Source organism: Emys orbicularis, chromosome 3 (assembly GCF_028017835.1).
Source record: "Emys orbicularis isolate rEmyOrb1 chromosome 3, rEmyOrb1.hap1, whole genome shotgun sequence".
Taxonomy (NCBI): domain Eukaryota; kingdom Metazoa; phylum Chordata; order Testudines; family Emydidae; genus Emys; species Emys orbicularis.
In genome coordinates, this window is record NC_088685.1 from 16,597,989 (window position 1) to 16,622,507 (window position 24,519).

General features: G+C 43.0%; 1 protein-coding gene across 4 annotated transcripts in view; it reads right to left on the bottom strand.

Moving 5' to 3' along the window:
• Window positions 1–24,519, bottom strand: part of SUPT3H (SPT3 homolog, SAGA and STAGA complex component) — a 465,872-nt gene that overhangs the window by 194,930 nt on the left and 246,423 nt on the right. For all 4 annotated transcript variants that reach the window (XM_065400530.1, XM_065400529.1, XM_065400531.1 and 1 more), the window contains one exon: window positions 18,562–18,646. In XM_065400530.1, coding sequence (XP_065256602.1) covers window positions 18,562–18,646 — 85 coding nt within the window. The remainder of the gene's footprint in view (window positions 1–18,561; window positions 18,647–24,519) is intronic.

Consider the following 24,519-nt stretch of genomic DNA (forward strand, 5'->3'; position numbering starts at 1 on the left):
GCAGAAATTCGAGCACTTGGGGAAAGTTGTTATAGCTCTCTATTTCTCATTTCAGAATGAAGCGAGGGATGGTGCAAAAGAAAACACCACCACCAGAGTGTATTGATCCAATCCTTCAATCTTTTCCCACAAATTTAAGCTCCCTAAAACTTTTTATAAGTAATTCCACTTCACTCAGTCAAAACCCTTTTCTGCATATAAGGATAAACAAATAGAAAAGCAGCTCAATAGCAAGAAATGATTTCTCTCAAAGGTTTGAAGGGAGCAACTGTGCAAGCAGTTTGCACCAAATTAAGGTGCCACAGAACCAATACGACTTGAGGGACAGAAGCTCAGAGTCTTCAGTTTATCAGCTGGTTCTAAAAAAAATGCTTAAGGAGACATCCCCATGCCAGCTCTGTAGCTTCAGCATCACAAGCAGCTGGAGGAGTTAGCTGCCCCAAGTGCATGCCCATCAGAGACATTAGGAACATTCTTGGGGTGGCTAGCCCCTCCTTCCTCTCACACCATTGTGGGTACAGTCTATTTTTAGTATGCTAGCTCAATCACAGCTAGCACAGACACGTGTCCTCAACATCCCCAGCTCTAAGTATGTACACACTAGCTCAAGTTAAGTGGTGCTTTAAGCTTGAGCTACCTAGTACATCAGTGGGGGTGGGCTGAAGCTTGAGTGCTGCTGAAACTCATGCTAATATTCTATCAGACAATAGTGTCATGGCATCTTGTGTGTTCTCTTGTGGCTGCATGGTCTGACCTGTAATGAGCAAGGTCAAAACCAGATGTCACATAGAAATTTGTAGGATCCCACTGAAAACTTGGCATGATGCTGGTCCCTTTTTCAATCAGTTTTTCGGATCTTTCTTTTCCAAAGTGTTCACAAACTTTATTGACAGTTGCTTTCCATTCAGGTCTGTCTTTGGCTGTGTCTTCAAAGTTACCAATATTTATGCCACATGAGTTGAGATTCTGCGAAGGGTACCTGTGAAGCATTTACATTGACTGCCCTTCCTGCACTTTGGCTTTCAGCTCACCATAAAGGACTTTTTTGGGAGTCTATCACCCCCCATTCTGATTACATGACCTTTCCATCTAAGCTTAGCTTTGATCATCATTTCCTTGATGCTAGTTGTTTTTGCTCTTTCGAGGATGTTAATGTTTGACACTTTGCTTTGCCAGTGGACCTTTAGAATAGAGTGAAGACAGCACATGGGAAATTTTTCAAGGTGCTTGATGTCTCTGCGGTAAACTGGCCATTTTTACATCCATATAAAAGGGATGCTATTACTGCTACACTGTATATCATCTTTTTTTTTTTGGCAGTTTGATGGCATAGTGGTTGAGTATCCTATAGTGAAGTCTTCCGAAAGCCTAGCTTGTCTTTCATATTTTGTTTGATACTTCTTGATCCACGGAAATGTCACTTGAGATAGTGCTGCCAAGGTATTTAAAGTGATTGACGTTATGCAGTTTTGTACCATCAATGGTGATGTTTGTCTCAGTTGTAGTGGTTGACAGGGGGCTGATTGGAAGTGAACTTCAGTTTTTTCCAGGCTGATGGTGAATCCCAACTGTTAGTTGCCTCTGAGAACCTGCCAAGGATAAGCTGTAGGTCACTTTCACCATGACTAAGTAGAGCACAAACATCTTCAAAAGAGCTTCGTATATAAGTTTCTTAAGGACTTTTGTCTTTGCTGTAAGCCTTCAGAGATTCAAGAGTTTTCCATCAGTTCTGTACCTTATGTAGTTACCCTTTTGAAGGTTGTCAGTATGCAATTCAGAATGGCTGCAAAGAAGAGACCAAAGAAGACTGGTGCCAGCATGCATCACTGTTTTACCCCATTAGATATAGGGACTGGTTTAGAGAGGCCACTGTCTGAGAGTATTTGACCAGTCATGTCTTCATGGAATTGATGTATGATAACAAATTTGGTGGGGCAGCAAAACATTCTTCCAGAATTTACCAGAGGCTATTTCTGTTCACAGTGTCAAACACATTTTTAGATCAATGAAGATAGCATATAGTTCCGTGTTTTGTTCAATGCATTTTTTCTGAATATGCCTCACAACAAAAATAATAACTCACACAGGAAAATGACATGACAAAAACACCATATCACCTATGCCTGAACACTTTCCACAAAATGACTACTCTATATCTGACCTATCAGTCCTCACCCGCAAAAGAAACCTGTACAACACTTTCAAAAGACTAGCCTGGGAACTTAAAGGCCAAGGCACAAAACGAGATTAAATTAGCTAGAGACATAAAGGATAACAAGAAAACATTATACAAATACATTAGAAGCAAGAGGAAGACCAAGGACCGGGTAGGTCCATTGCTCAATGAGGGGAAAAAACAATAACAGAAAATGTGGATATGGCAGAGGTGCTTAATGACTTCTTTGTTTCGGTTTTCACCAAGAAGGTTGATGGTGATTCGACATCTCCCATAGTGAATGCCAGTGAAAATGAGGTAGGCTCAGAAGAGGCTAAAATAGGGAAAGAACAAGTCAAAAATTACATAGACAAATTAGATGTCTTCAAGTCACCAGGGCCTGATGAAATGCATCCTAGAATACTCAAGGAGCTGGCTGAGAAGATATCTGAGCCATTAACAGCTATTTTTCAAAAGTCATGGAAGACGGGAGAGATTCCAGAAGACTGGAAAAGGGCAAACATGGTGCCAATCTAAAAAAATGGAAAAAAGGACAACCCAGGGAATTACAGATCAGTCATTTTAACTTCTGTACCCAGAAAGATAAGGGAGAAAATAATTAAGCAATCAATTTGCAAACATCTAGAAGATAATAAGGTGATAAGTAACAGTCAGCTTGGATTTGTCAAGAACAAATTGTGTCAAACCAACCTGATAGCTTTCTTTGACAGGATAACAAGTCTTGTGGATGGGGGGGGAAGCAGTAGATATGGTATATCTCGACTTTAGTAAAGCTTTTGATACTGTCTCGCATGACCTTCTCATAAACAAACTAGGGAAATGCAATCTAGATGGAGCTACTATAAGGTGGGCACATTACTGGTTGGAAAACTGTTCCCAGAGAGTAGTATCAGTAGTTCACAGTCATGCTGGAAGAGCATAACAAGTGGGATCCCGCAGAGATCAGTTCTGGGTCCAGTTCTATTCAATATCTTCATCAATGATTTAGATAATGGCATAGAGAGTACACTTAAAGTTTGCGGATGATACGAAGCTGGGAGGGGTTGCAAGTCCTTTGGAGGATAGGATTAGAATTTAAAATGATCTGGACAAACTGGAGAAATGGTCTGAAATAAATAGAATGAAATTAAATAAGGACAAATGCAAAGTACGCCACTTAGGAAGGAACAATCAGTTGCACACATACAAAATGGAAAATGACTGCCTAGGAAGGAGTACTGCGGAAAGGGACCTGGGGGTCATAGTGGACAACAAGCTAAATATGAGTCAATAGTGTAACACCGTTCCAAAAACAGTGAACGTCACTCTGGGATGTATTAGCAGGAGTGCTGTAAGCAAGACACAAGTAATACTTCCACTCTACTCTGCACTGATTAGGCCTCAACTGGAGTATTCTGTCCACATTTCAGGAAAGATATGGACAAATTGGAGAAAGTCCAGAGAAGAGCGACAAAAATGATTAAAGGTCCAAAAAATATGACCTATGAGAGAAGATTGAAAAAATTGGGTTTGTTTAGACTGGAAAAGAGAAGACTGAGAGGGGACATGATAACAGTTTTCAAGTACATAAAAGGTTGTTACAAGGAGGAGGAAGAAGAAGTGTTCTTCTTAACCTCTGAGGATAGGACAAGAAGCAATGAGCTTAAATTGCAGCAAGGGAGGTTTAGGCTGGACATTAGCAAAAACAAATTGTCAGGGTGGTTAAGCACTGGAATACATTGCCTAGGGAGGTTGTGGAATCTCCATCACTGGAGATTTTTAAGAGCAGGTTAGACAAACACCCGTCAGGGATGGTCTAGATAAATACTTAGTCCTGGCATGAGTTCAGGGGATTGGACTAGATGACCTCTTGAGATCCCTTCCAGTTCTATGGGGGAACATCGAGTAGCTTTCTTCCTCAAAGTGATTTTGGCCCAAACAGACTCTCTCTTATCCTTTCCATCACTTCTAATTTCTTTACAGTCTACCTCATCATTAATATACAATGTTACTCCACCACTTTTGCCTTTGTCTTCCCTAAATAGCACATACCCTTCAACACCTGTACTCCAGTCATGACTACTATTCCACTATGTTTCTGTTATCCCTATAATATCTGGTTTCACTTACTGCACCACTAGTTCTAGTTCCTCCATTTTGTTACCCAGGCTACTTGTTGTACAAACATCTTAATTGTTGCTGCTTGGCTTTGCCCACATTCCTTACCCGATTGGGTATGGTCAGTCTACTGCCAGTATCGCCTATCTGAATGGTATCAGAACTATCCTTCCTCTTAATGTGCATTGTCTTACCTAGTGCTGTTCCTTTCTCCATTGCAGTATCTTTTCTTACTTGATTTTCCTCCCTCTCAATGTTAAAAACAGGCATGGAGATTACATGAGCATCTCCCAATCATCTCCCTCAAGTTCCTAGATTCAAGTGCTTTTAATGAGTTGTGGCAACCTCCATACCAGAAGTCTATTTCCCTCCCTACTCAGGTCGAGTTCACCACATAAGAACTATCCTCTGTCCATGAATGCACCCCAGTGCAAACATCCTGAAGCCCTCTTTATACCACCACTGCCTGAGCCATCTGTTGATCATCAAAATTTTGTCTCACCTTCATTCTATGAATGAGTGAGACACCTATTTTTTTTCGGGGGAGGGATAGCTCAGTGGTTTGAGCATTGGCCTGCTAAACCCAGGGTTGTGAGTTCAATCCTTGAGGGGGCCATTTAGGGATTTGGGGCAAAAATCTGTCTTCCAACCCTGATATTCTATGATTCTCCTCTCCTAGGGACAGGCAGAATCCCACTGAAGATCACCTGAGCCTCCTTTTCCTTAAGCATCTTCCCCAACCTAGCATAGTCTCCCTTTATATGTTCTAGTGAGAATCTAGCTGTGTCGTTTGTTCCCACATGAAGGAAAATCAGTGGATTCTTTCCTGCTACCCTTATGATCCTCTTCAACCTCAGGTCCCCATGTCATATCTTAGATCCCAGCAGACAGCACATCCTTGTTCTCTGGACCAACTCTGGTAACAGGTCTGTCTGTTCTTCTTAGTAGGCAGTCCCCAATCACATAGATGTGCCTTTTCCACATGATGGTGTGATTCTTTGGCCTTCCTCCTGTTCTTTCTGGCTGCAAGTCCTCTTGTCTTTTATTCTCCCTTGCAATCTTCTGCAAATCATCCTGTATCGTCTGGGTGCTCTGAACTCTGGGTATCTCCATTGGCTCTTCCCCTCTTCTTACAGTACTAGCTGCTCCTCTCTTCTTCCATGCCCTCCCTCCTTCTGTTACAGCCTGCTGTGCCACTTCTTCATTTTCCAGCTGAGCAAACCGGTTCTTGAGCTCTATTTCTCCTTCACTAGTCGGTCTTTTCCTCTGCCTGGTTCTCATAGTCATATGCTTCTGCTGACCACCTTCCTCACCCAGCACTCTCCCCTCTGAGTTCTTCAGTCCAGCTTGCATCTGCAAATCTTGACTTTTCCCTTCAGCCTTCTCTTGCCTTTGCTCCATCATCTGCTCGTACCCCTTTCAAAACTCAACTATAGTTTCCACCTGCATCTCCAAGTCTCGGATCTTTTCTTCCATCAGCTCTATCAGGTGGCACTTCATACAAATAAAGCTGTTTTCAGGTACCTGCACTAGAATCAGGTGCATCCTGCAGCTTCCACATCCGGTCATCTTCATGGTCTCTTCCATTGCGTGGGTCACTACCACTGCTGCCTCTGCATCTGCCATAGCCTTCCTGCCTAAACTCCTGCCAAGGAAAAAGGGGGGGGAAACAAAAACAAATCCAGACCACCATAAACCTCCTCCAGCCCCACCCACCCCCTGCAAAAAACCCAAAAAACAAAAACCCCTCTAACTCCAACTCCTGTTTACAGCTCTGTTCGCTGGCTCCTGTGCTGCTGCTTCTGTGCGGTTGGCTGACTGGCTGCATTTATAAGCCCCTTAACCAGAGAAGCCCCACCCCTTAATCAGGAATCTGCTTCTCTCACAGCCCACTGCCATGTACCAGCCTCTACAAACTGAACAAAGGGGGGGGAAAAACCATAGAAAACAGAAAAAACATACAACACCCACAAAAAAACTGATTCGTTGCCCCTAAGATCAGGGGCTTGTCTCCTCCCTTCCCCTCCAACAGAACTCCCGCTCCAACTCCTCTGTTGGCTACCCGTTCCTTATCTCCCACAGCACACTGCCAGAAAGAACATACAACACCCATATAAATTCACTCACTGCCCCAAATGACAATGGCTTTCCTCCTACCTTCCTCTCCAACAGAAGTTCCCCTCTGTAATACTCACTTCAATATCCTGGAACTGCCACGGCTACAACACCGCATACAACAAAAATAATGACTGTGGTGTTCTGACCTGATCTAAATCCACACTAGGCCTCTGGTAGAAGCTTCTCACATACTGTTTCAACAAGATGATTGAACAAAATACAAGCAGGTTTCAGAGTAGCAGCCGTGTTAATCTGTATCCGCAAAAAGAACAGGAGTACTTGTGGTCTTGTTAGTCTCTAAGGTGCCACAAGTACTCCTGTTCTTTTTGAAAAGACAAACATGAATTTTACCACCTACAGAGTTAGTAACACAGTGTGGATGCAACAGCTTGAGTTACAATCACGCATTAGCAGCTAATGCTATCACTCTCTGCTGCTAATCAAATCTATCTGTGTAACTCGAGTGTTGTTTTGAAGTCTGGTCACTCTTACTTGAGGTAGGCTAACTTGAGATAGTTCTGCTGTGAAGGCATACCCTCAGAAAGCTGATGCCCAGGCCTTCACACAGCCAAGAATATTAAGAATCTCACATCCAAATACGATTTAACTTCCTATCCTTGCACCAGGCTCTGAAGGTGCACCAAACTGTGTAACAGTGAAATATTTAGACCTTTATTCATCTGTAGCTCTGTGGAAATCACCTGTTCTGGAATGATCCTGTGAGTCATGTTGACAAGAGTTCCCTTTGAGAGAGTTTCTGTTACTCCAACAGCTTCTGCTCCTGTAATAGGAGTGACATACTGACAATCTCTTGGGCTCAGAATGTGTACACGAGAAGCGCAGGATTGATGAAACAATAGCCAGAGACTTGGTGTTGCACTGCTGAGTAAGTGGAGACATTGTTCACCCCTTGAGCTGTAGTTTCAACCTCCTGTCGACTTAGGAGAAAGCAGTATTTACTACAACCAGATGGCTGCATTCTCACAGGGTGATTTCTCCAGACAGAGGAAGCAGGATACATTGCAGGCCATGGAGTGCTCCAGAGAGTATCAGAAGAACTAAAAGTAATACCTTTCACTATAAAACATTATGTCTTAATCTGAAAAAGGAAAGGGGATCAGGAAAAATAAAAAGCATCAAAGACGAAAGTTAAGTCTAGCCAGTCAAACTTACCCAGCCCTACCTGCTTCAGACAACAAGCCCCATGAGCAGGTTTAGCCAGCCCCTTTTAAAGGGAAGAATGACATCGTGAAAGAGGAGGTTACTCACCCTGTGCAGTAACTGACGTTCTTCGAGATGAGTGTCCCTGTGGGTGCTCCACTCCAGGTGTTGGTGAGTGCCTGCGCCTTCGCTCGGAGATTTTTACAGCAGTACTCGTACCAGTCGTACACACGCAGAACCTGCCCCCGCCCGCTCTGAGTGTACCTTAATAGTACGCGTGCGCGACCGGTCTCCTCAGTTCCTTCTCTACAACGGAGGCTACCCCAACTAAGAAGTAGAGGGGAGGAGGGTGGGTAGTGGAGCACCCACAGGGACACTCATCTCGAAGAACGTCAGTTACTGCACAGGGTGAGTAACCTCCTCTTCTTCTTCGAGAGAGATGTCCCTGTGGGTGCTCCACTCCAAGTGACTTAAAAGCAGTGTATCTCAAGGAAGTAGGGACTTCGGATTTGGTAGGAATGCAGTAGATAATACAGCTCTGCCTAATCGTGTATCAGAAAGAGGGCCTTGAGTAAGGGCATAGTGCTTAACAAATGTGTGTTCAGAAGACCAAGTGGCCGCTTTACAGATCCGCCGGGGAACTTGGTGTAGAAAAGCCACGGAGGTAGCCACAGATCTAGTGGAGTGAGTTCTGATGCTGGCAGAAGGTGTAACTTTCTTTATCTGATAGCATAGTTGGATACACTCAGAAATCCAGTTTGAAAGTCTCTGGGTAGAAATAGTTGTCCCTTTGGAACGCTCTGCGATGGAGACAAAGAGTCTAGAAGAGTTCCTAAAGGGCTTAGTTCTATCCAAGTAGAAGGACAAAGCCCTGCATACGTCTAACATATGCATTGTCGATTCAAGAGAGTTTGCATGTGGTTTAGGAAAGAAGGTTGGTAGGTGTATCGGCTCATTGATGTCCAATGACGAATGCACCTTTGGAAGAAATTTGGGGTGTAATCAAAGGGTAACCTTGTCCTTAAAAAATAGTGTATACAGTGGGTCTGCCACGAGAGCTGCTATTTCTCCTGCCTGTCCGGCGGAGGTGATTGCCACTAAGAATGCTGTTATCATAGAGAGGTGTAAAAGGGAACAAGTGGCTAGGGACTCGAATGGTTGTTGAGTTAAGCAGGATAATACTAAGTGAAGGTGCCACGTAGGGGTAGGTGGTTTAATGTCTGGGTATAGGGATTGGAGTCCTTTGAGAAAACACTTTGTGATTGGATGAGCAAAAACAGAGGTATCATCGATCTTGTCACGAAAAATTGTAATAGCAGCTAAGTGGACTTTGATGGAGCTGAAAGAAAGGCCAGATTGCTTAAGGTCTAATAGGCAGTCAAATATGAGCGGAAGAGATGTAGAAGTAGGAGGAAGTTGTTTAGTTGAGCACCATTGTATGAATCACCCCACTTTCGGAGATAGATGATGCAAGTAGATTGTATTGTGCTATATAGGAGCACTCTTTTAACCTGCTCAGAGCATGCTAGTTTGTTTTGGAAGAACCATGTAGAAACCAAGCTTTGAGGTGAAGCATGGACAGATTGGGGTGAAGAAATCAGCCGTGTTGCTGCGATAGGAGATTTGGAGTAAGGGGCAATGAAATTGGTGGGCGAACTGACATTCTGGTAAGGAACGGAAACCACGGTTGTCTGGGCCACGAGGGGGCAATCAAAATCACCGTGGCACGATCTGTTCGTATCTTTGTCAAAACTCCGTGGAGAACCAGTATTGGGGGAAAAGCATAGAGTAAGTCCTTGTGCCATGGGATCATAAACGCATCTCCCAGGGAATGTTTGCCCAGGGTTTGTCCCGCTCTGGAGCAAAATTCGGGACATTTCGTGTTTTTCGCAGTTGCAAAAAGGTCTATGGTTGGGTAGCCCCAAATGCGGAATATGTTGTGGATGATCATCTCGTTTATCTGCCATTTGTGAACCCAGGGAAAGCATCTGCTTAATTTGCCCGCTGTGGTATTCATAGCTCCAGGAAGATAGGCGGCTGATATCCGGATGTTGTTCGCAAGGCACCAATTCCAGAGCTTCATAGCTTCTGTGCAAAGTGAGTGAGAGCAAACTCCTCCCTGCCTGTTTACATAGAACATGCAGGCGATGTTGTCTGTCATTATCCATACCCGTTGGTTCTGGATTAATGGGAGGAAGTGACGGCAGGCGTTACGTATAGCTCGGAAGTTCTAGGACGTTTATGTGCAGGGAGGTTTCGGTTGAAGACTATAGTCGCTGGGCTGTGTGGTGGGACATGCGTGCACCCCACCCTGTGAGGGATGCATCGGTAGTCATTATGAGGGATGAAGCATCCTGGAGAAAGGGGACTCCTGAGCAGAGGTTGGAAGGAACTGTCCACTATAGGCGAGAGTCTTTGACTCTGAAAGGTATGGATAGTGGCTTGTTTAGAGTGTGCACATTTGGTCTGTAAACCGTGGCCAACCAAGCTTAGAAGCACCTCATGTATACTCGTGCACTCTGGACCACGAAAGTGCACGAGGCCATGTGACCTAATAGTTGTAGACAGTCTCAAGCAGTGACCTGAGGACTGTTGTGAAGTTTCGTTGCCAATAGTTTTATGGTGTTGAAGCGATCGGGCGGGAGAGATGCTATTCCCGTCCGGGAATCGAGGTGTGTTCCTATGAACTCCAGGTGCTGGGTAGAAGATAATGTGGATTTGTTTTTGTTTATTTGTAGGCCGAGAGATAGGAAACAAGCAACGGTGAGCTGTATGAATTGAAGCGCTTCGTCAAACGTTGAGGCTTCGAGGAGACAATCGTCGAGGTAAGGAAATATTATGACCCCTTGTTTTCTGACGTAGGCAGTGACTACAGCTAGGAGCTTGGAAAAAACACAGGGGACAGTGGATAGGCCGAAGGGTAGCACCCTGTATTGAAAATGTGTCAGCCAAGGGTAAAACGAAGGAAACGTCTGTGGGCTGAATGCTTAGTCACATGAAAATAGGCATCCTGTAGGTTGAGGGCTGAAAACCAATCGCCCTGCTCCAGCGCTGGGATTATGGTGGTGAGGGTAACCCATTTTGAACTTTTGCTTTTTGATAAATTTGTTGAGCCACCTGAGGTTGAGGATTGGTCGCCATCCCCCGGCTTTCTTTTCTGTTAAGAAATAATGGGAATAAAACCCCTTCCCTCTGTGTCGTTTGGGCACAAGTTCCACTGCTCCCAATAGAAGGAGATGATGTACTTCTTGGAGGAGCAGCTGCTCATGAGAGGGGTCCCTGAAGAGAGACAGGGAGGGTGGGTGGGTAGGAAGCAAGAATAGGAAAGGGATGGAATAGCCAATTGTGACGACCTCTATAACCCACTTGTCAGTGGTAATGTTCTGCCATTGATGGGAGAATGGTCGTAGGCGGTGTCCAAAAATAGGGACATGTGGTGTAAGCACTGAAGTGGGAATGTTGTTGTCTAAACCCTTGACCAAGGCTTCAAATCTGCTTATTAGTCGGAGGGGGTTGAGACACTGCCGAGGAATTGGGATGACGACACTGGTATCTGGGTCTCCCCCAAACATTTTATGCATTTTGAATGGCTATCTGAAAGAGGGATAGCATCATTGCAGGTAGAGCAGTGCTTAAAGCCTGGGGAGCCAGGCATGTCGGAAGAGAAAAGATAGAAAAATGGTAACTAAGTACTACTGGTAACAAACTAACTAACTAGGAAGGAATTCAAACAAAGTGAGAGAAAAAGTCTCTAATGAGTCTGCTGAGCTCCATCTCAGGCCGGGGATGGTAGAGAAGGAACTGAGGAGACCGGTCGCGCAGGTAAACACAGAGCGGGGGGGGGGGGGCGGCAGGCTCTGTGCATGCGTGACTGGAATGAGTACTGCTGTAAAAATCTCCGAGCGAAGGCACAGGGACTCACCAACACCTAGAGTAGAGCACCCACAGGGACATCTCTCGAAGAAGCAGCTTTTATTTCTCTATCAGCTGGCAAGAGGACTTACACCCCCTGAATCACAGAATCATAGAATATCAGGGTTGGAAGGGACCTCAGGAGGTCATCTAGTCCAACCCCCTGCTCAAAGCAGGACCAATCCCCAACTAAATCATCCCAGCCAGGGCTTTGTCAAACCTGACCTTAAAAACCTCTAAGGAAGGAGATTCCACCACCTCCCTAGGTAACCCATTCCAGTGCTTCACCACCCTCCTAGTGAAAAAGTTTTTCCTAATATCCAACCTAAACCTCCCCCACTGCAAGTTGATGAAATCATGCTCCCACTAAAGTCAACAGCTTAACTCCAACTCACTTTTATGGGGTCAGGATTTCACCCACTGTCTGAACTAGGAAAAATGGAATTACAGAATGGGGATCTTCATGCCTCAAAAATGGAAGCCAAGACCTTCACACTGTTTGCTGGTTGGAAAGGGAGACTGACAACCACTTCTGTACATATGCTCTCTTTCATTGCTATGTCTTAAGTGTCTCTGATGTACAAGAACACTAAACAATAATAATATTTAGCTCACAAACAGCACTTATCTTCAAAATATGAACTCCACACAATGGATACTTAGTGAGTTAGACATTAACCTTTGTATTACAGATTGGGAAATGTGGGCAGGTAAATTGTAAATTACTTGCTCAAATCCAGAGGAAGTCAGCCTCAGAGCTGAGATTTCGGCCTTCCAGTCCTGTGCGCAGACCATGCTTCTCATGAAATAAAATTTAACATCTCTTTACTAGGATTTCAAAAGTCTTGTCAATATATAGAAACTAATACAAATAAAATAGAATTTAGGGCTAAATTATGTCTTCAGTTGTCATGGGAGGCACTTGTGCATAGTTGAGGACAGAATATAGCCCTTAAGCATAGGGAAATACCATACATTGCACAGCAATTAGTGAATTAACTGGCAGAAGTATGTCATTCAGACTGAACAAGATGGTGGACAATATTTAACAGCACAATGCTTTCAGTTCTTCTGTTCTTATTACTTCTGCATTTTAACTGCTTCTAGTTCTTTATATGAACTTTACCCAGCATTTCCTGTTTTGTTTCCCAACATCTGCTGCTGTAACTGATGCACTGATAAGTATTACATTTAGTACTATAATTATTTGCAACAAGCTGCAAACAGATGGAAGCTCATATATAATGCCCCTTCTACTATGCATCTAGAGCAGGGGTTCTCAAACTTCATTGCAAGGCAACTCTCTTCTGACAACAAAAATTACTATATGACCCCAGAACGGGGAACTGAAGCTTGAGCCCGCCCAAGCCCCACTGCCCCTGGCACGGGGGCCAAAGCTGAAGCCCATGGGCTTCAGCCCCAGGCAAGGGGCCTGTAACCTGAACCCCTCTGCCCATGGCTGAAGCCCTTGGGCTTCAGATTCAGCCCCAGGCGGTGGGGCTTGGGTTTCAAGCTCAGGCCCCAGCAAATCTAAGCCAGCCCTGGTGACCCCATTAAAATGGGGTCCCGACCCACTTTGGGGTCCCGACCCACAGTTTGAGAACTACTAAAGTATACACGACAGGCAACCAGGATATGCAGTGTTCTCCTTCGTCCCCCACCCCCTAAGCCCTTTCCTATTTACTGCTCTCTAATCCAGTAAAGCACAGACTCTACAATATTGTGTTATGTTAATTAAATACAGGTATTAAATTCAATTGGTTTCTCTCTGCTTCCAAATTTTCCATTTATTGCAGATTTTTGTATTGTAATATATCTAACCACACTACAGATGTCAGAGGGAAAAATGAGTATTGGCAGTGTCAGAGACAACTGGGGCATTCTGCACCCAGGAAGGAGCCCAGTGAGATAATTTCTGTTATTGGCATCCATGAAATTGTTGAGCTTTTTTGCTACTTGGCAAGGAATACATCTCCTTTTTCCTTTTCCCTTTTGGGCTTTAAATTTGAAGGGATGAGATTTGAATTCCTCTTTTCCCACTGCTGCAACCAATATCAATAACCATTTGCCTCACTGCACCTGTCCCAGAATCTAGCACTACACCCAACAACAGTGAATATGCACATTATCTTCATGTTTCTGCTAAAATTATCAGAGGTGAAATAGCATCAGTGCTAATGGCTGAATTCCTGATCCTGCAAGTTGCTCCATGCTGACTCTGGGGTTCACCCACATGGAGTAACTTTCAAGAATGGGGCCAATGTATCATTACGTTTTGGATTCAACATCCCAGTGAAATGAATAAGTCAGTTCACACTTTCTTCAGAGCTATTGTTTCAGGCTATCTGCAGAGTCAAGCAGACAGAATTGTGTCAGTTTAAACATGGTTCAAATTATTAAAGTTATTTTTGCAACTATAAGGGCCAGAGACTTTTTTATACAAAGGCTTATATCCTGGAGCACCTCTGTGCATCTACTGAAAAGCAAAAAGAGGGAATTATGTTGCCATTTATACAGTCACATAACTGCATTGTAGCCAGTAGCCATGGCATGGATAACACCACATCAAGACAGAAAAGGTGTGATGTAGTGTTCTGAAAATGGGAGAGAGAGTCAGGAACCCTCCAGTTCTAGTGTTTGCTCTGATGGAAGCCTTCCATGGCTGTGGGAAAGTTAAAACCTTTTCCCTTTCTATAAAGCAGGAATAAGAACATTACAGCGGTCTTGTGAAAATTAATTCATCACTTAATGTTTGTGAAGAGCTTAGCAAAGTATCATCATTAATAGTCTTTCTTCATTATTAACTTTTCTATTGTCTTTTGTAAGATATTTGATCTACTTTTTAGGAGTACAGTAGCTACTACTGAAAATATCTGTTTTATCTCTGTGCAATAACCTTTCCAGGAGCAACCAATTTCCTTTAGCTTAGATTTTAAGTTCTTTGGCGCAATGGCTTCTATTCGTGTGCGTACAACACCCAGTACAAAAGAGCCTTGAATGGAGCATCTAAGTGCTACTGCAATACACATAAATAAATAAAATCTAAGAATTATTATTAAATCATTTATAAATAAACACAAATCAGTTTTTAAATATTTGAACAAAAACTTTCATTCACCAAGGTTCGTCTCTGGAAATGTACTCCAGACCCCCGATGAACTTGACTTTGGAATAAAAACTTTGCTACTGTGCTCTGTGGGAGGGGAAATGTAATTAATTATTTTGAACTTTAAAATATTTGTTTCATATAATTATTTTGATATATTGAGAATATGCCTAGGCAAAGTTCCATGTGCCTATTTTCATTCTATCCTTGCTTATTGTTTTTGCTTTCTATTGAGTGTTCTGCAAATATCCAAAAATGTATCATAATTAAAATATAGAATATTTAGCATGGTTAATTTCCTAGCATTATTATAGTAATGTATGCAGTTTGCATGTACTGTACTATTATACTGATCTGATATTTTTCTGCCTAGTACAGCTTAGCACCTGCTTGAATTATATAATAGTGGTGAAAAACTTGCCATTTCTATTTGTAGTGCATTATTCAGTACACCAAAGAGATTCTTTCTGGTAGCAATCACGATGTATTAATCTCAAAGCAGCGTGCTTTCCAAGGATTTGTCTTGTTTTGTGTTGTCATTCCCCAGGGCAGCCAGACTTCATGAAGTATATAATGGTTCAAAGTAGCTACCATATAAATCTGTCCAAACTAGCCCCTTCTTTAATAGGGTTCGGATAAATTTTAAAAATAGGAAGTCAGAACTATAAACTTCAGAGATATCAAAAGTCAACCCATCAGTGCTAATCAAGATGGCAACTTATTTTGGAAGTACATATCTGGATTTAATCAAGTATTCGCTCTTCCTACAAATGCCTACTAAGAAAGATGTATACAACAACATGTTGACCTTGCATCACATACACAAACAACTTCTTAAATGAAATAGTAGACAAATATGTCAAAAATATATCTCAGTTTTCAGGAGGAAAATAATCAATTGCATAATGAGATTTATGTAGCACGGTATTTTGAGCAACATGATTGGAATATAGGCACTGTGCAATCAACTCAAGTTTACAACAAGAATTTATTACAAAGTTAGTGTGTGTTTTTAATACTCTCATATAGGTATAGTTATCTAAAAAATGAAAAGACAGTATGAATATTTAATAACAGCTCAGTAAGAATGTGAAATATTATAGGATAACGAATGTGCAAAAATCATTTCCAGAAGCCCACCCTGGCATATATAAAAGGCCATGATTTAAGAGTTCCGTCCTGTAGGTGTCAAAGGTCAAAACAATGAGCTATTAAAGCTACTTTCACTTCCCTTGAAATAAAGTGCTGTCTTGGGCCAAAAGGTGAGAGGTTAGAAAAACAGTTTGTCTGCTGGTCTATTCCCATTCTTCCTCCTGACAGGAAATCATACATGCTCCTAGACACCATTTAGGGTTAACCTAGGGTCATGGCCATCGACTAAGTACCCAGCTAAAGGAATTCATTATTTATTTATTCAAAAGAAAAGACTGCAAGGCCACAGGTTAAATTTTTGTCAAACACAAATTTTACTCTAAAGTTCAGCTAAGCATTAATGGTCCAATAAAATAAATAATCCTCATTCCATTGCCACTAAAGGAAGAGTAAAGCTGTGGCCATAATTACGTATGATTAAGGAGACAACTGTAAAAAAAAATCTTATGATTATGTACATGGTTGTTAGGTCAAGAAGACAAACTGATTTTTCTTAATAGGTATAAGACTGAAATTGGAAATTTCATCTTATCCTTTATGATGTGGTTCAGACCAAATCCTGTAATTCCAATATTGAAGTTTTTTAAAATGAACTATAAAAAAGCATAAATTATTAATTTATAGTGAGGTTCACTATTGTTCAGGTGCATGTTCACACGTCTAAAAAATGTCCTGCTATGCTTACACAATTTTGGGGGACACACAGTAGAATAATATACCTAAATGTTTTGTAAAAATGTAAACTAGATAACATTTTAAAATTGTCATTTGGATGGTCTTATGGAGTTGCAATAATACCAAGTGTCAAAATACAGGGAACAAGAGCTTCTCTTCCTGGTTTGAGACAATAATTTCTCAATATAAAGTCCTCAGTAGACATGGTTGATTTTATTTTTAATTAACAAAAAAAAAAAAAATCAAAATTTCAAAGTTGCTTGAATTTCACAAGGTTCAAAACAGGCCCATTTTGGTTTTACACAACTTTTTGGTCACCATTTTTAATAAAGTCAGGATTGTTTTTTTTAACTGAAAATATTATAAATTTTTCATTAAGTATTCACTAATAAAAAATGTCAAACATTTTGAGAATGTTTTTGATAATTGTTTTAAAACATCACACAAAAATGAAAATGTCAATAGTTTGAGAAATCTCTTAGTTTTGAAAAGGAAAAGGCTATTTTTCAATAGAAAATTTGTTCTTTGAAAAATTTCAACCAGTTTTACCCCCAGTTTAGCTGGGTCTGGAATTACACACATATAGTTACATAGAACCAGAAACAAACCATATGCCCTGTGTGATGAACTAGGGCTATGTCTGCAATTTATGAGACTGATATTATAAAGTTGTATTATGAGAAAGTGTTGTATCATAAATGCCTATATGTACATGGATCCATCACTGCTAACAAGCCACTTAGCACATACACCCCACACAAATACAATGGGAACTAAAGGTTAATGATGGTACTTAAACCTGACAAAAGATTATGCTAAAAAGTAGCTCAAGCCTTGAAAATCCACTTTAGCTGAAGGGAAGGGAAAAGGCAGGAACAATGGAAAGTTACCCAGAAGACAGAACAAAGCCACACAGGAACAGGAGAACCAGACAGGAAGTGGGGCAGGAGAAAGCAAGTTCACAGACATGGGTAAGGGCCTCCAGAAGGAGAGGTCAACAAGCAAGTAGCAGTCTTATGAGGTAGGGGGGCCCTACACACTTTCCTGAGCCCAGATGGTCTCAAGGACTCTGGACCACCCAACAGACTCAGACCCAGCCCAAAGAATGCCCTGGAGTGGTGAGGAAACTGAGACAAGGACATACATATAGTGTTTATTGTTTTGTATGAACTGTACTCTCCTGTGCTTTACATGATTAAGGATAAAAGAGCATTAATGTGTTAAACAACGCACAAAATGTATGTGTGTATATGCATCACAACTATTACATGCACCTGAAAAAATTAAACTGTAAACCAAAAGTTTCATACCTTTGGGGTGGAGTTCTGGGAAAGGGGTGTGCACTGTGCCTAGAGGGACTAGGAGGCTGGACAGCAGGTTCCAACACTGGGAGGGGGTGCCAGATAGTAGGTCTGCACCCCGAGACTGTGCTGCGGGACCCAAGATTGGGGCAGTGGTTAGACGCTGTTCAGGCTCCAGAAGCTTAAAACTCCCCAGGGGATCCAGAGCACAGAGGCTTGGATTGCCTTCACAGCAGTCCTACTGGGTGGGTGGAAAGGGGTTCTCACTTGGATCTGACACCCTTCATATCTGGAAGTTTAACACTGAACATGTGGGCAAAGGTAGTGCCTTTGTGATTCTCAGCAGTGATTTCGCTAGATCGGGGGTCGGCAGCCTTTCAGAAATGGTGTGCCGAGTCTTCATTTATTCACTCTAATATAAGGTTTTGCGTGCCAGCAATACATTTTAACGTTTTTAGAAGGTCTCTTTCTAGAAGTCTATAATAGATAACTAAACTATTATTGTATGTAAAGTAAATAAGGTTTATAAAATGTTTCAGAAGCTTCATTTAAAATTAAATTAAAACGCAGAGCCCCCTGGACCGGTGGCCAGAACCCGGGCAGTGTGAGTGCCACTGAAAATCAGCTCGCGTGTCGCCTTCAGCACACGGGCCATAGGTTACCTACCCCTGCTCTAGACTATCATGGATGGAATGTTGTTTAGGTATTCTAAAGGGAGTCCTCCTTTTCTCTAAGTATAGTCACTACATGATAACATATAGCCTGAAGAATGAGAGGTAAAACATTCTCAATATTCTTACAGAAAAGATTGGGTTGTACCCACAAGGAACACATTGTAATCAAAAGACTAAAGATATTCTTACCAAATTAATCAGCTGCATGTGGATGATATCTTCCACTAATACTGCTGTTTCATGAAGGGGCCTGCGAACATCCCCTAAGGAAAACCTGGAAAAAAAATGTTTCACATAAGGCTACCAAATTGGAAGAAACACAAAAACAAAAACCTTACATGAAACCAAGCAAAAAGAAAAAATCACCCGTATTTAAACTTCTAGTGAATTGAAGATGAATTGATTAAATTAAGGAAGAGAGCACCGAGGATGAATATCAGAGGAACAAATCTTAACACAGTGAGATATATTAGAGCAGTGCCGTAACACGGGTGAGGCGAGTGAGGCACTTGCCTCGGGTGCACAAAGGGGAGGGGCGCAATCACCTCCTCTCCACCTCCGCCTCCTCCCCTGAACGCGCCGCCCCTGCTTCCCGCGAATCAGCTGTTCGCGCAGGAAGCCTGGAAGCACGGAGAAACAACCAGCGGTGCGCTCAGGCCCAGGGAGACGGAGGCGGAGGTGGAGGCGGAGCAGAGGTGAGCTGGGGCAGGGAGCGCAGGGCTGGGTCTAACTTTTTTGCCTCCGCTCCAAGCAAAAAAAAAAAAAAGCAAGGGGGGGAGGTGCTGTCGCGGTGCGGCTGGAGGAGCAGGGGGCGGGCACGGCACGGCCGGAGGAGCGAGGCGCGAGGGGGGGACGCGGCCGGAGGAGGGGGGGCACGGCGCGGCTGGAGGAGCCAAGGGGGGAGCGGCGCGGCCGGAGCAGCGAGGGGGGGGGCGCAGCATGGCCGCAGCGTGGCCAGAGGAGCCAAGGGGGGGCGGCGCGGCCGGAGGAGCCAAGGGGGGGGGGGGATGCGGCTGAAGGAGCCATGGGGGGGCGGCACTGCCAGAGGAGCGGGGGGGGGGCACAATTGTATATTCTTGCCTCAGGTGCAAAAATAGCTAGTTACAGCTCTGTATTAGAGAGTGGAATGGCCACTGAAGAGCAGACGTGAAAGCTCAACTACTAGGGACAAAACTAGAGTAGCCCAAGTTGTAGTAAATGTACTGTAGAGATCAATCCTATGTTAGAAAGGGGATTAATTTAATAGGTCTTAACCACCTTTAATTTCTATGAAGCAGCTACAGCCACATCATAGTATGGTATCTAACAGTAAGGATATCATTTCCTCTTCTGTTTACAAATTGACATACAGCCTTTTAAGTTTTTACTCATCAAAATATTTACATTAAATGTTTATGTTAGTGTCTTCTTTTTCCAAAGCTAAATGCTAAGTAACACATGCTTTCAGAAGGAAGTGTTATGGATTAAAAGAAAGGATTTTTTAGGAATTATTACAGATGCCTTGTCAAGTGAATTTTCTTCTATGATCTTTATAATTCAGCCCTACAATGCCCTGTACATAACCCTACCTCAAAATGCACAGTATTGACAGGAACAGGAATAGTTACAGAAGCAGTTGTGGTGGTAGGTTTGAAAAGAAAAAGACAAATAGGAAATCAAAGATTCAGGTGAAATACTGGTAAAACCAAAGAGGGAGCTTTACAGCACAAAGATATTTGTTGTCAGCCTAACTTTGATTCAACAGAACTTCTTGGTAAAGAAAGTAAATTGTTCACAGCACTCGTGATTAAACTGCTTCAACAGAAGAACCTCAATGTATTGGAAGAACTGAAGTAAGGTGCAGCATCCCCTATCCTATCTCTAATGTGATCTGGCATAAAATAAGAGTATCCACTTACTAGGACGAGGCCAAATCTCTCTCTGAATCAGGTATCTGTAATAAATGCCAGGTCAGGGCCAAACATTATGGATCTCCTCAGTCTAATACCAAACTAACCTTACTCTTAACAGCATCATCTGCAAATCACAGGCTAGACCACCAGCAGCGTTCTTAATCCCGAGAACCCTACTGATTCAAAGAAAAACCAGGGGAAATCAGAGAACACGTGGAATAAAAGAGGGGAAATGGATCATTAGGCTAGCCAATTTCTACCCTATTATGTAAGGCAAGTAGGATCCTATTTATTTTTAAAAAGTGACTAACGTCTCTTCTGTTCTCCCAACACCCTGAGGTTGGAAGTCCAAGCCACACTCAGGCAGAACTGAAGCATCCAGGATTCTGACTGGGGACTCTGCTTAACATCTCATGCTTACGCTAACACTGCAACAAAACTTTCCACACAAAACAGCAGCTTCACTGCATGACTGCATGATACACACATAACTTGGAAGCAAATTTTTAACACATCAGCCACATTACATGTTGAAATGTGCAGCTATAAAATAAGTAGTAATACTGAGCCCTTGTCTATTTACATACAGATCCCGTATGTTTAAGAGCTGAAGAGTGAGAAGGAACTTATTAAAGAACTTTTCTCTCGCCTCAATTCTTCCTTCCACATAAAAATAAGACATGGAAATTTCTTCCCTGGCATGAAGTGCAGTACCATAGTCTACTACTACCTGGCAACAGATACTCTGCATCTACAACAAAACTTTATTAGTACTTCTTGGTTCAAACTAAACAGAGTAGCTGTAACATCTGACAAGCACACTCCAAGCATCCAATATAATCATGAGAACTTGTAAAGAACAATGATTTTAGCACCAGGATTCTCAGGAAAACACAGAAGTCATGGGCACTCATTATTCTGCAAGTCTTGTTGGTTATCTCAGCCTCTGCTTTTGGCTCCCTCTCTATCCAACCTTTGATTAGATTATTTTAGAAAGTTAAATCTTTTCATCCCAATGTGCTTCCAACAGGATGGTTGTTGCCTGGATCAGTCAAAACTTCATAATACCAAACGTATGTCAAAACAAAGAAGCCATTTCAATAATATATCATTGTAGATATGAAAAACGACTTAGCACATTTTCTAATCTCCCTTTACTTTGTTTCTTATGGACCAAATTCTGCCTCCCTTGCTCACACTGAGTTTCTACAACAGGGCTATTTGAGGAATAAGATACTATTCACTGTGAGGAGAGTCAAAGTGGTAGAAGAGGAAGTTACTCATCTTGTGCAGTAACGATAATTCTTCGAGATGTGTCCCCCTATGTGTGCTTCACTGTAGGTGTATGTGGATCCCTGCGCTTCGGATAGGAGATCTTGATAGCAGTGTCCATTCAACCCTCTCGCGCCCTCTCCCCACCTCATGCTCTGCCTCGAGGCTAATTAGCATTGCGTGGGCGAACCACCCTCAGTTCCTTGTCTACCGCAGAGTCCCTATCAAAAACTCCAAAGTAGAGGGAAGTAGGGCAGGTTGTGGAGCACCCACAGAGGGACACATCTCGAAGAACCATAATTACTGCACAAGGTGAGTAACTTCCTCTTCTTCTTTGAATAGTGTCCCTATGGGTGCTCCACTGTAGGAAACTCCCGAGCAGTATCCCTAATGAGAGGTTGGGGCTTCGGAGTTGAGACTGTTATGGATGATAATACTGCATCTATTACAATGGAATTAGGCAGAGGGTGTGAAAAAAGAAATTCCGCATTCTTGGGGAGATACATACTATTTTTTTATCAGCCTGTTTGCATGTTGGTGTGGCCAATGCTGGCGTTTGCCATATAAACTTAGCTGGATCCAAAAGCGCCTTGTTGATGGGGAGGGCTATCCTGGAGGAGGAGGAGGATGTATGTAGGATATCCAGAAGCTTATGGTGAGTGTCTTTTAACCTTCTCAAGAGATACTTGTAAGGTATCTGCCATCCTTAGTCAGGTCTTGGAAGACTTTAAAATCATCTGCCATAGACAGTGGAGGGGACATTACTGCCTTATCTGGAGAGGAAGAAGAGATGTTAGTAAGTGGTGTAACCCTCTCCTCTAGTCTACCCTCCTGGCTCCTCCAAGATCTCCTCAGGAGATTCTTAGGCACTAGAGATGGTGGCTGAGGGGGAATGCCTCGGAGTCTCCCAGTGGGTCACACTAGATGCCCAGGAGGCATGGTACCTACAGGCTGCCCACGGATCCCAATAGGACCAGTGGGCAGTGGAAAAAGCATGGGTGGTTGATCCCCTGATTGGTCATACCACTGGGGTTGTCCAGAACGAGAGTATGTCTGGGCAGTCCCGGGTTGATAGCAAGAGGAAGCATGATGAGAGTGATGGAAGAGGACCCCCTCCTGGTCACTGGAAAATGGTGGAGCCAATACAGAGAGCGGAGGTTCAAGGCTCGGTGCTGGTGGTGATTCTTGGGCTTAAGATGTGTCTGGTACCAGGGCCCCAGTACCGATTAGAAGAGGCTCTGGTACCTCAGACACCATGAGAAGCTAAATTCCTGTGGTGCCACAGTAGTCGGTACCGTCAGTGATTGCTAATATTGAATCAGCGGTACCGAGGGAGTTGGAGACTTTGGCTTCACAGAGCAGTCCAGTGATGGTTGCTCACAGTCGTTAGTGATGTGAACGTCCGTACTGACGCCGTCTGCCTTGAGGTGACATGGTTTCCACTTCTGTCCCTGACCGGTGGTACTGCTGCTTCAGTGCCTGTGCCCATAGGGTCACTAGGCATACCAGCAGTATCTGTCGCACCAGACCCACGCAGTCTGTGGCTACCATGCTTAGGCACCTTCAGTGCCATAGGGAGACTAAATGTGCCAGAAATTTCCTCTGGCTGGTTTGGGGCTGACAGCTCTCTTTTTGGTCTTATGTGGAGAATCCGAGGATTTCTTTCTCAGTTCACCAGCCTTGGAGTAGAAGGCTGCAGAGAAGACTGATGTCACCTGGGAGACTCTGGGCATGGGTCAGTCACAGGCTGAAGAGCTCCCTCCATGAGGAGCAGCTACACTTTCAATTCCCATTTTTTTCAGGATCTGGTTTTCAGCTGCTGACAGAAGGTACACTTCTGTGGAACGTGGTCCTCCCCGAGGGAATGACAGTGGGAAAGACCATCTGTTACCAGAATGGACTCCTTACAGGAGAGGCACCTCAAACCCAGGAGAACCCGGCATGCCCCTTGCTGGGGACAATCCCCAGTCATGGGGGGGGGGGTGTGAAGGGGTAAAGCAAACATTTTTAAGGCTTTTCTTTTAGTTTTTCAAAAAAGGGGAAGAGAAAAAATGAATGGAAACTATGAGATTAAAAAGAAAAACACTAAAACAAGCTAAGAACAAATTTTTAAAGAAGTAAAGTATCCGTAAATGGACTGCTAATTGCTCCATCTCTAGCCAGGGGAGACTGAGCACCCATAGGGACTCTACTCACAGAATATGGCCCCAAATAAATAAGATGTTATATTGTAGTTTCATAATGGCAGACATGTCTGCACTTTAATGCACCAAAATACTCTTTACCTATAACCTCAATTCAAGTATCCGATTGACAACTGAATATACGGGACTGATGCTTCCTAACGCATGCACTCTTTCTCTATTCTAATAAAACGATTTTCAAGACTACTTCGGGGCAACCTAATTTCCTTTGCTATGGAATTACAACAGCGAAGTAGGTAGATAGTAGGATCTTGTTCTTTTCTTCTAGTAAAATGGCCCTAACCATTTCTGCACACCTATTGAAATTCTAATGGTTTAATATATACATTCGTAGCTTGAACAACCAAGAAGAAAACATTCAAACAGTGTCCGACAGATGTCTCTTTCCCGTCCTATTTTTTTAATTTACCCCATACCTTTTGCCTTTCTTGTTTATTTAGACTGCAAGCTCTTTGGGGCAGGGACTCTCTCTTACTTCAGCTACAGTACAAGCTAGGAGTGCGATTCCCCTGCTCATGTAAAGTAACATGTATAGTCCTGTGCTCATATCTAGTGGTTTCAGGAGGGAATGTACTCAGCATGGCTAATCCATACCTGTGTTTCCTCTACCCATGCTACCGCAGCTACATTGCTATTTATACTCATGCTAGCTCAATGTGAACTAGTGAGAGTATGTGGACAAAGCAGGGGAAATCTCATAGTGGTGATGTAGCCTATGTGTTTGTACAGTTCCTATCAGAACTCCAGCTGACTGAGTAAATGGCTATAAAATGGTAACT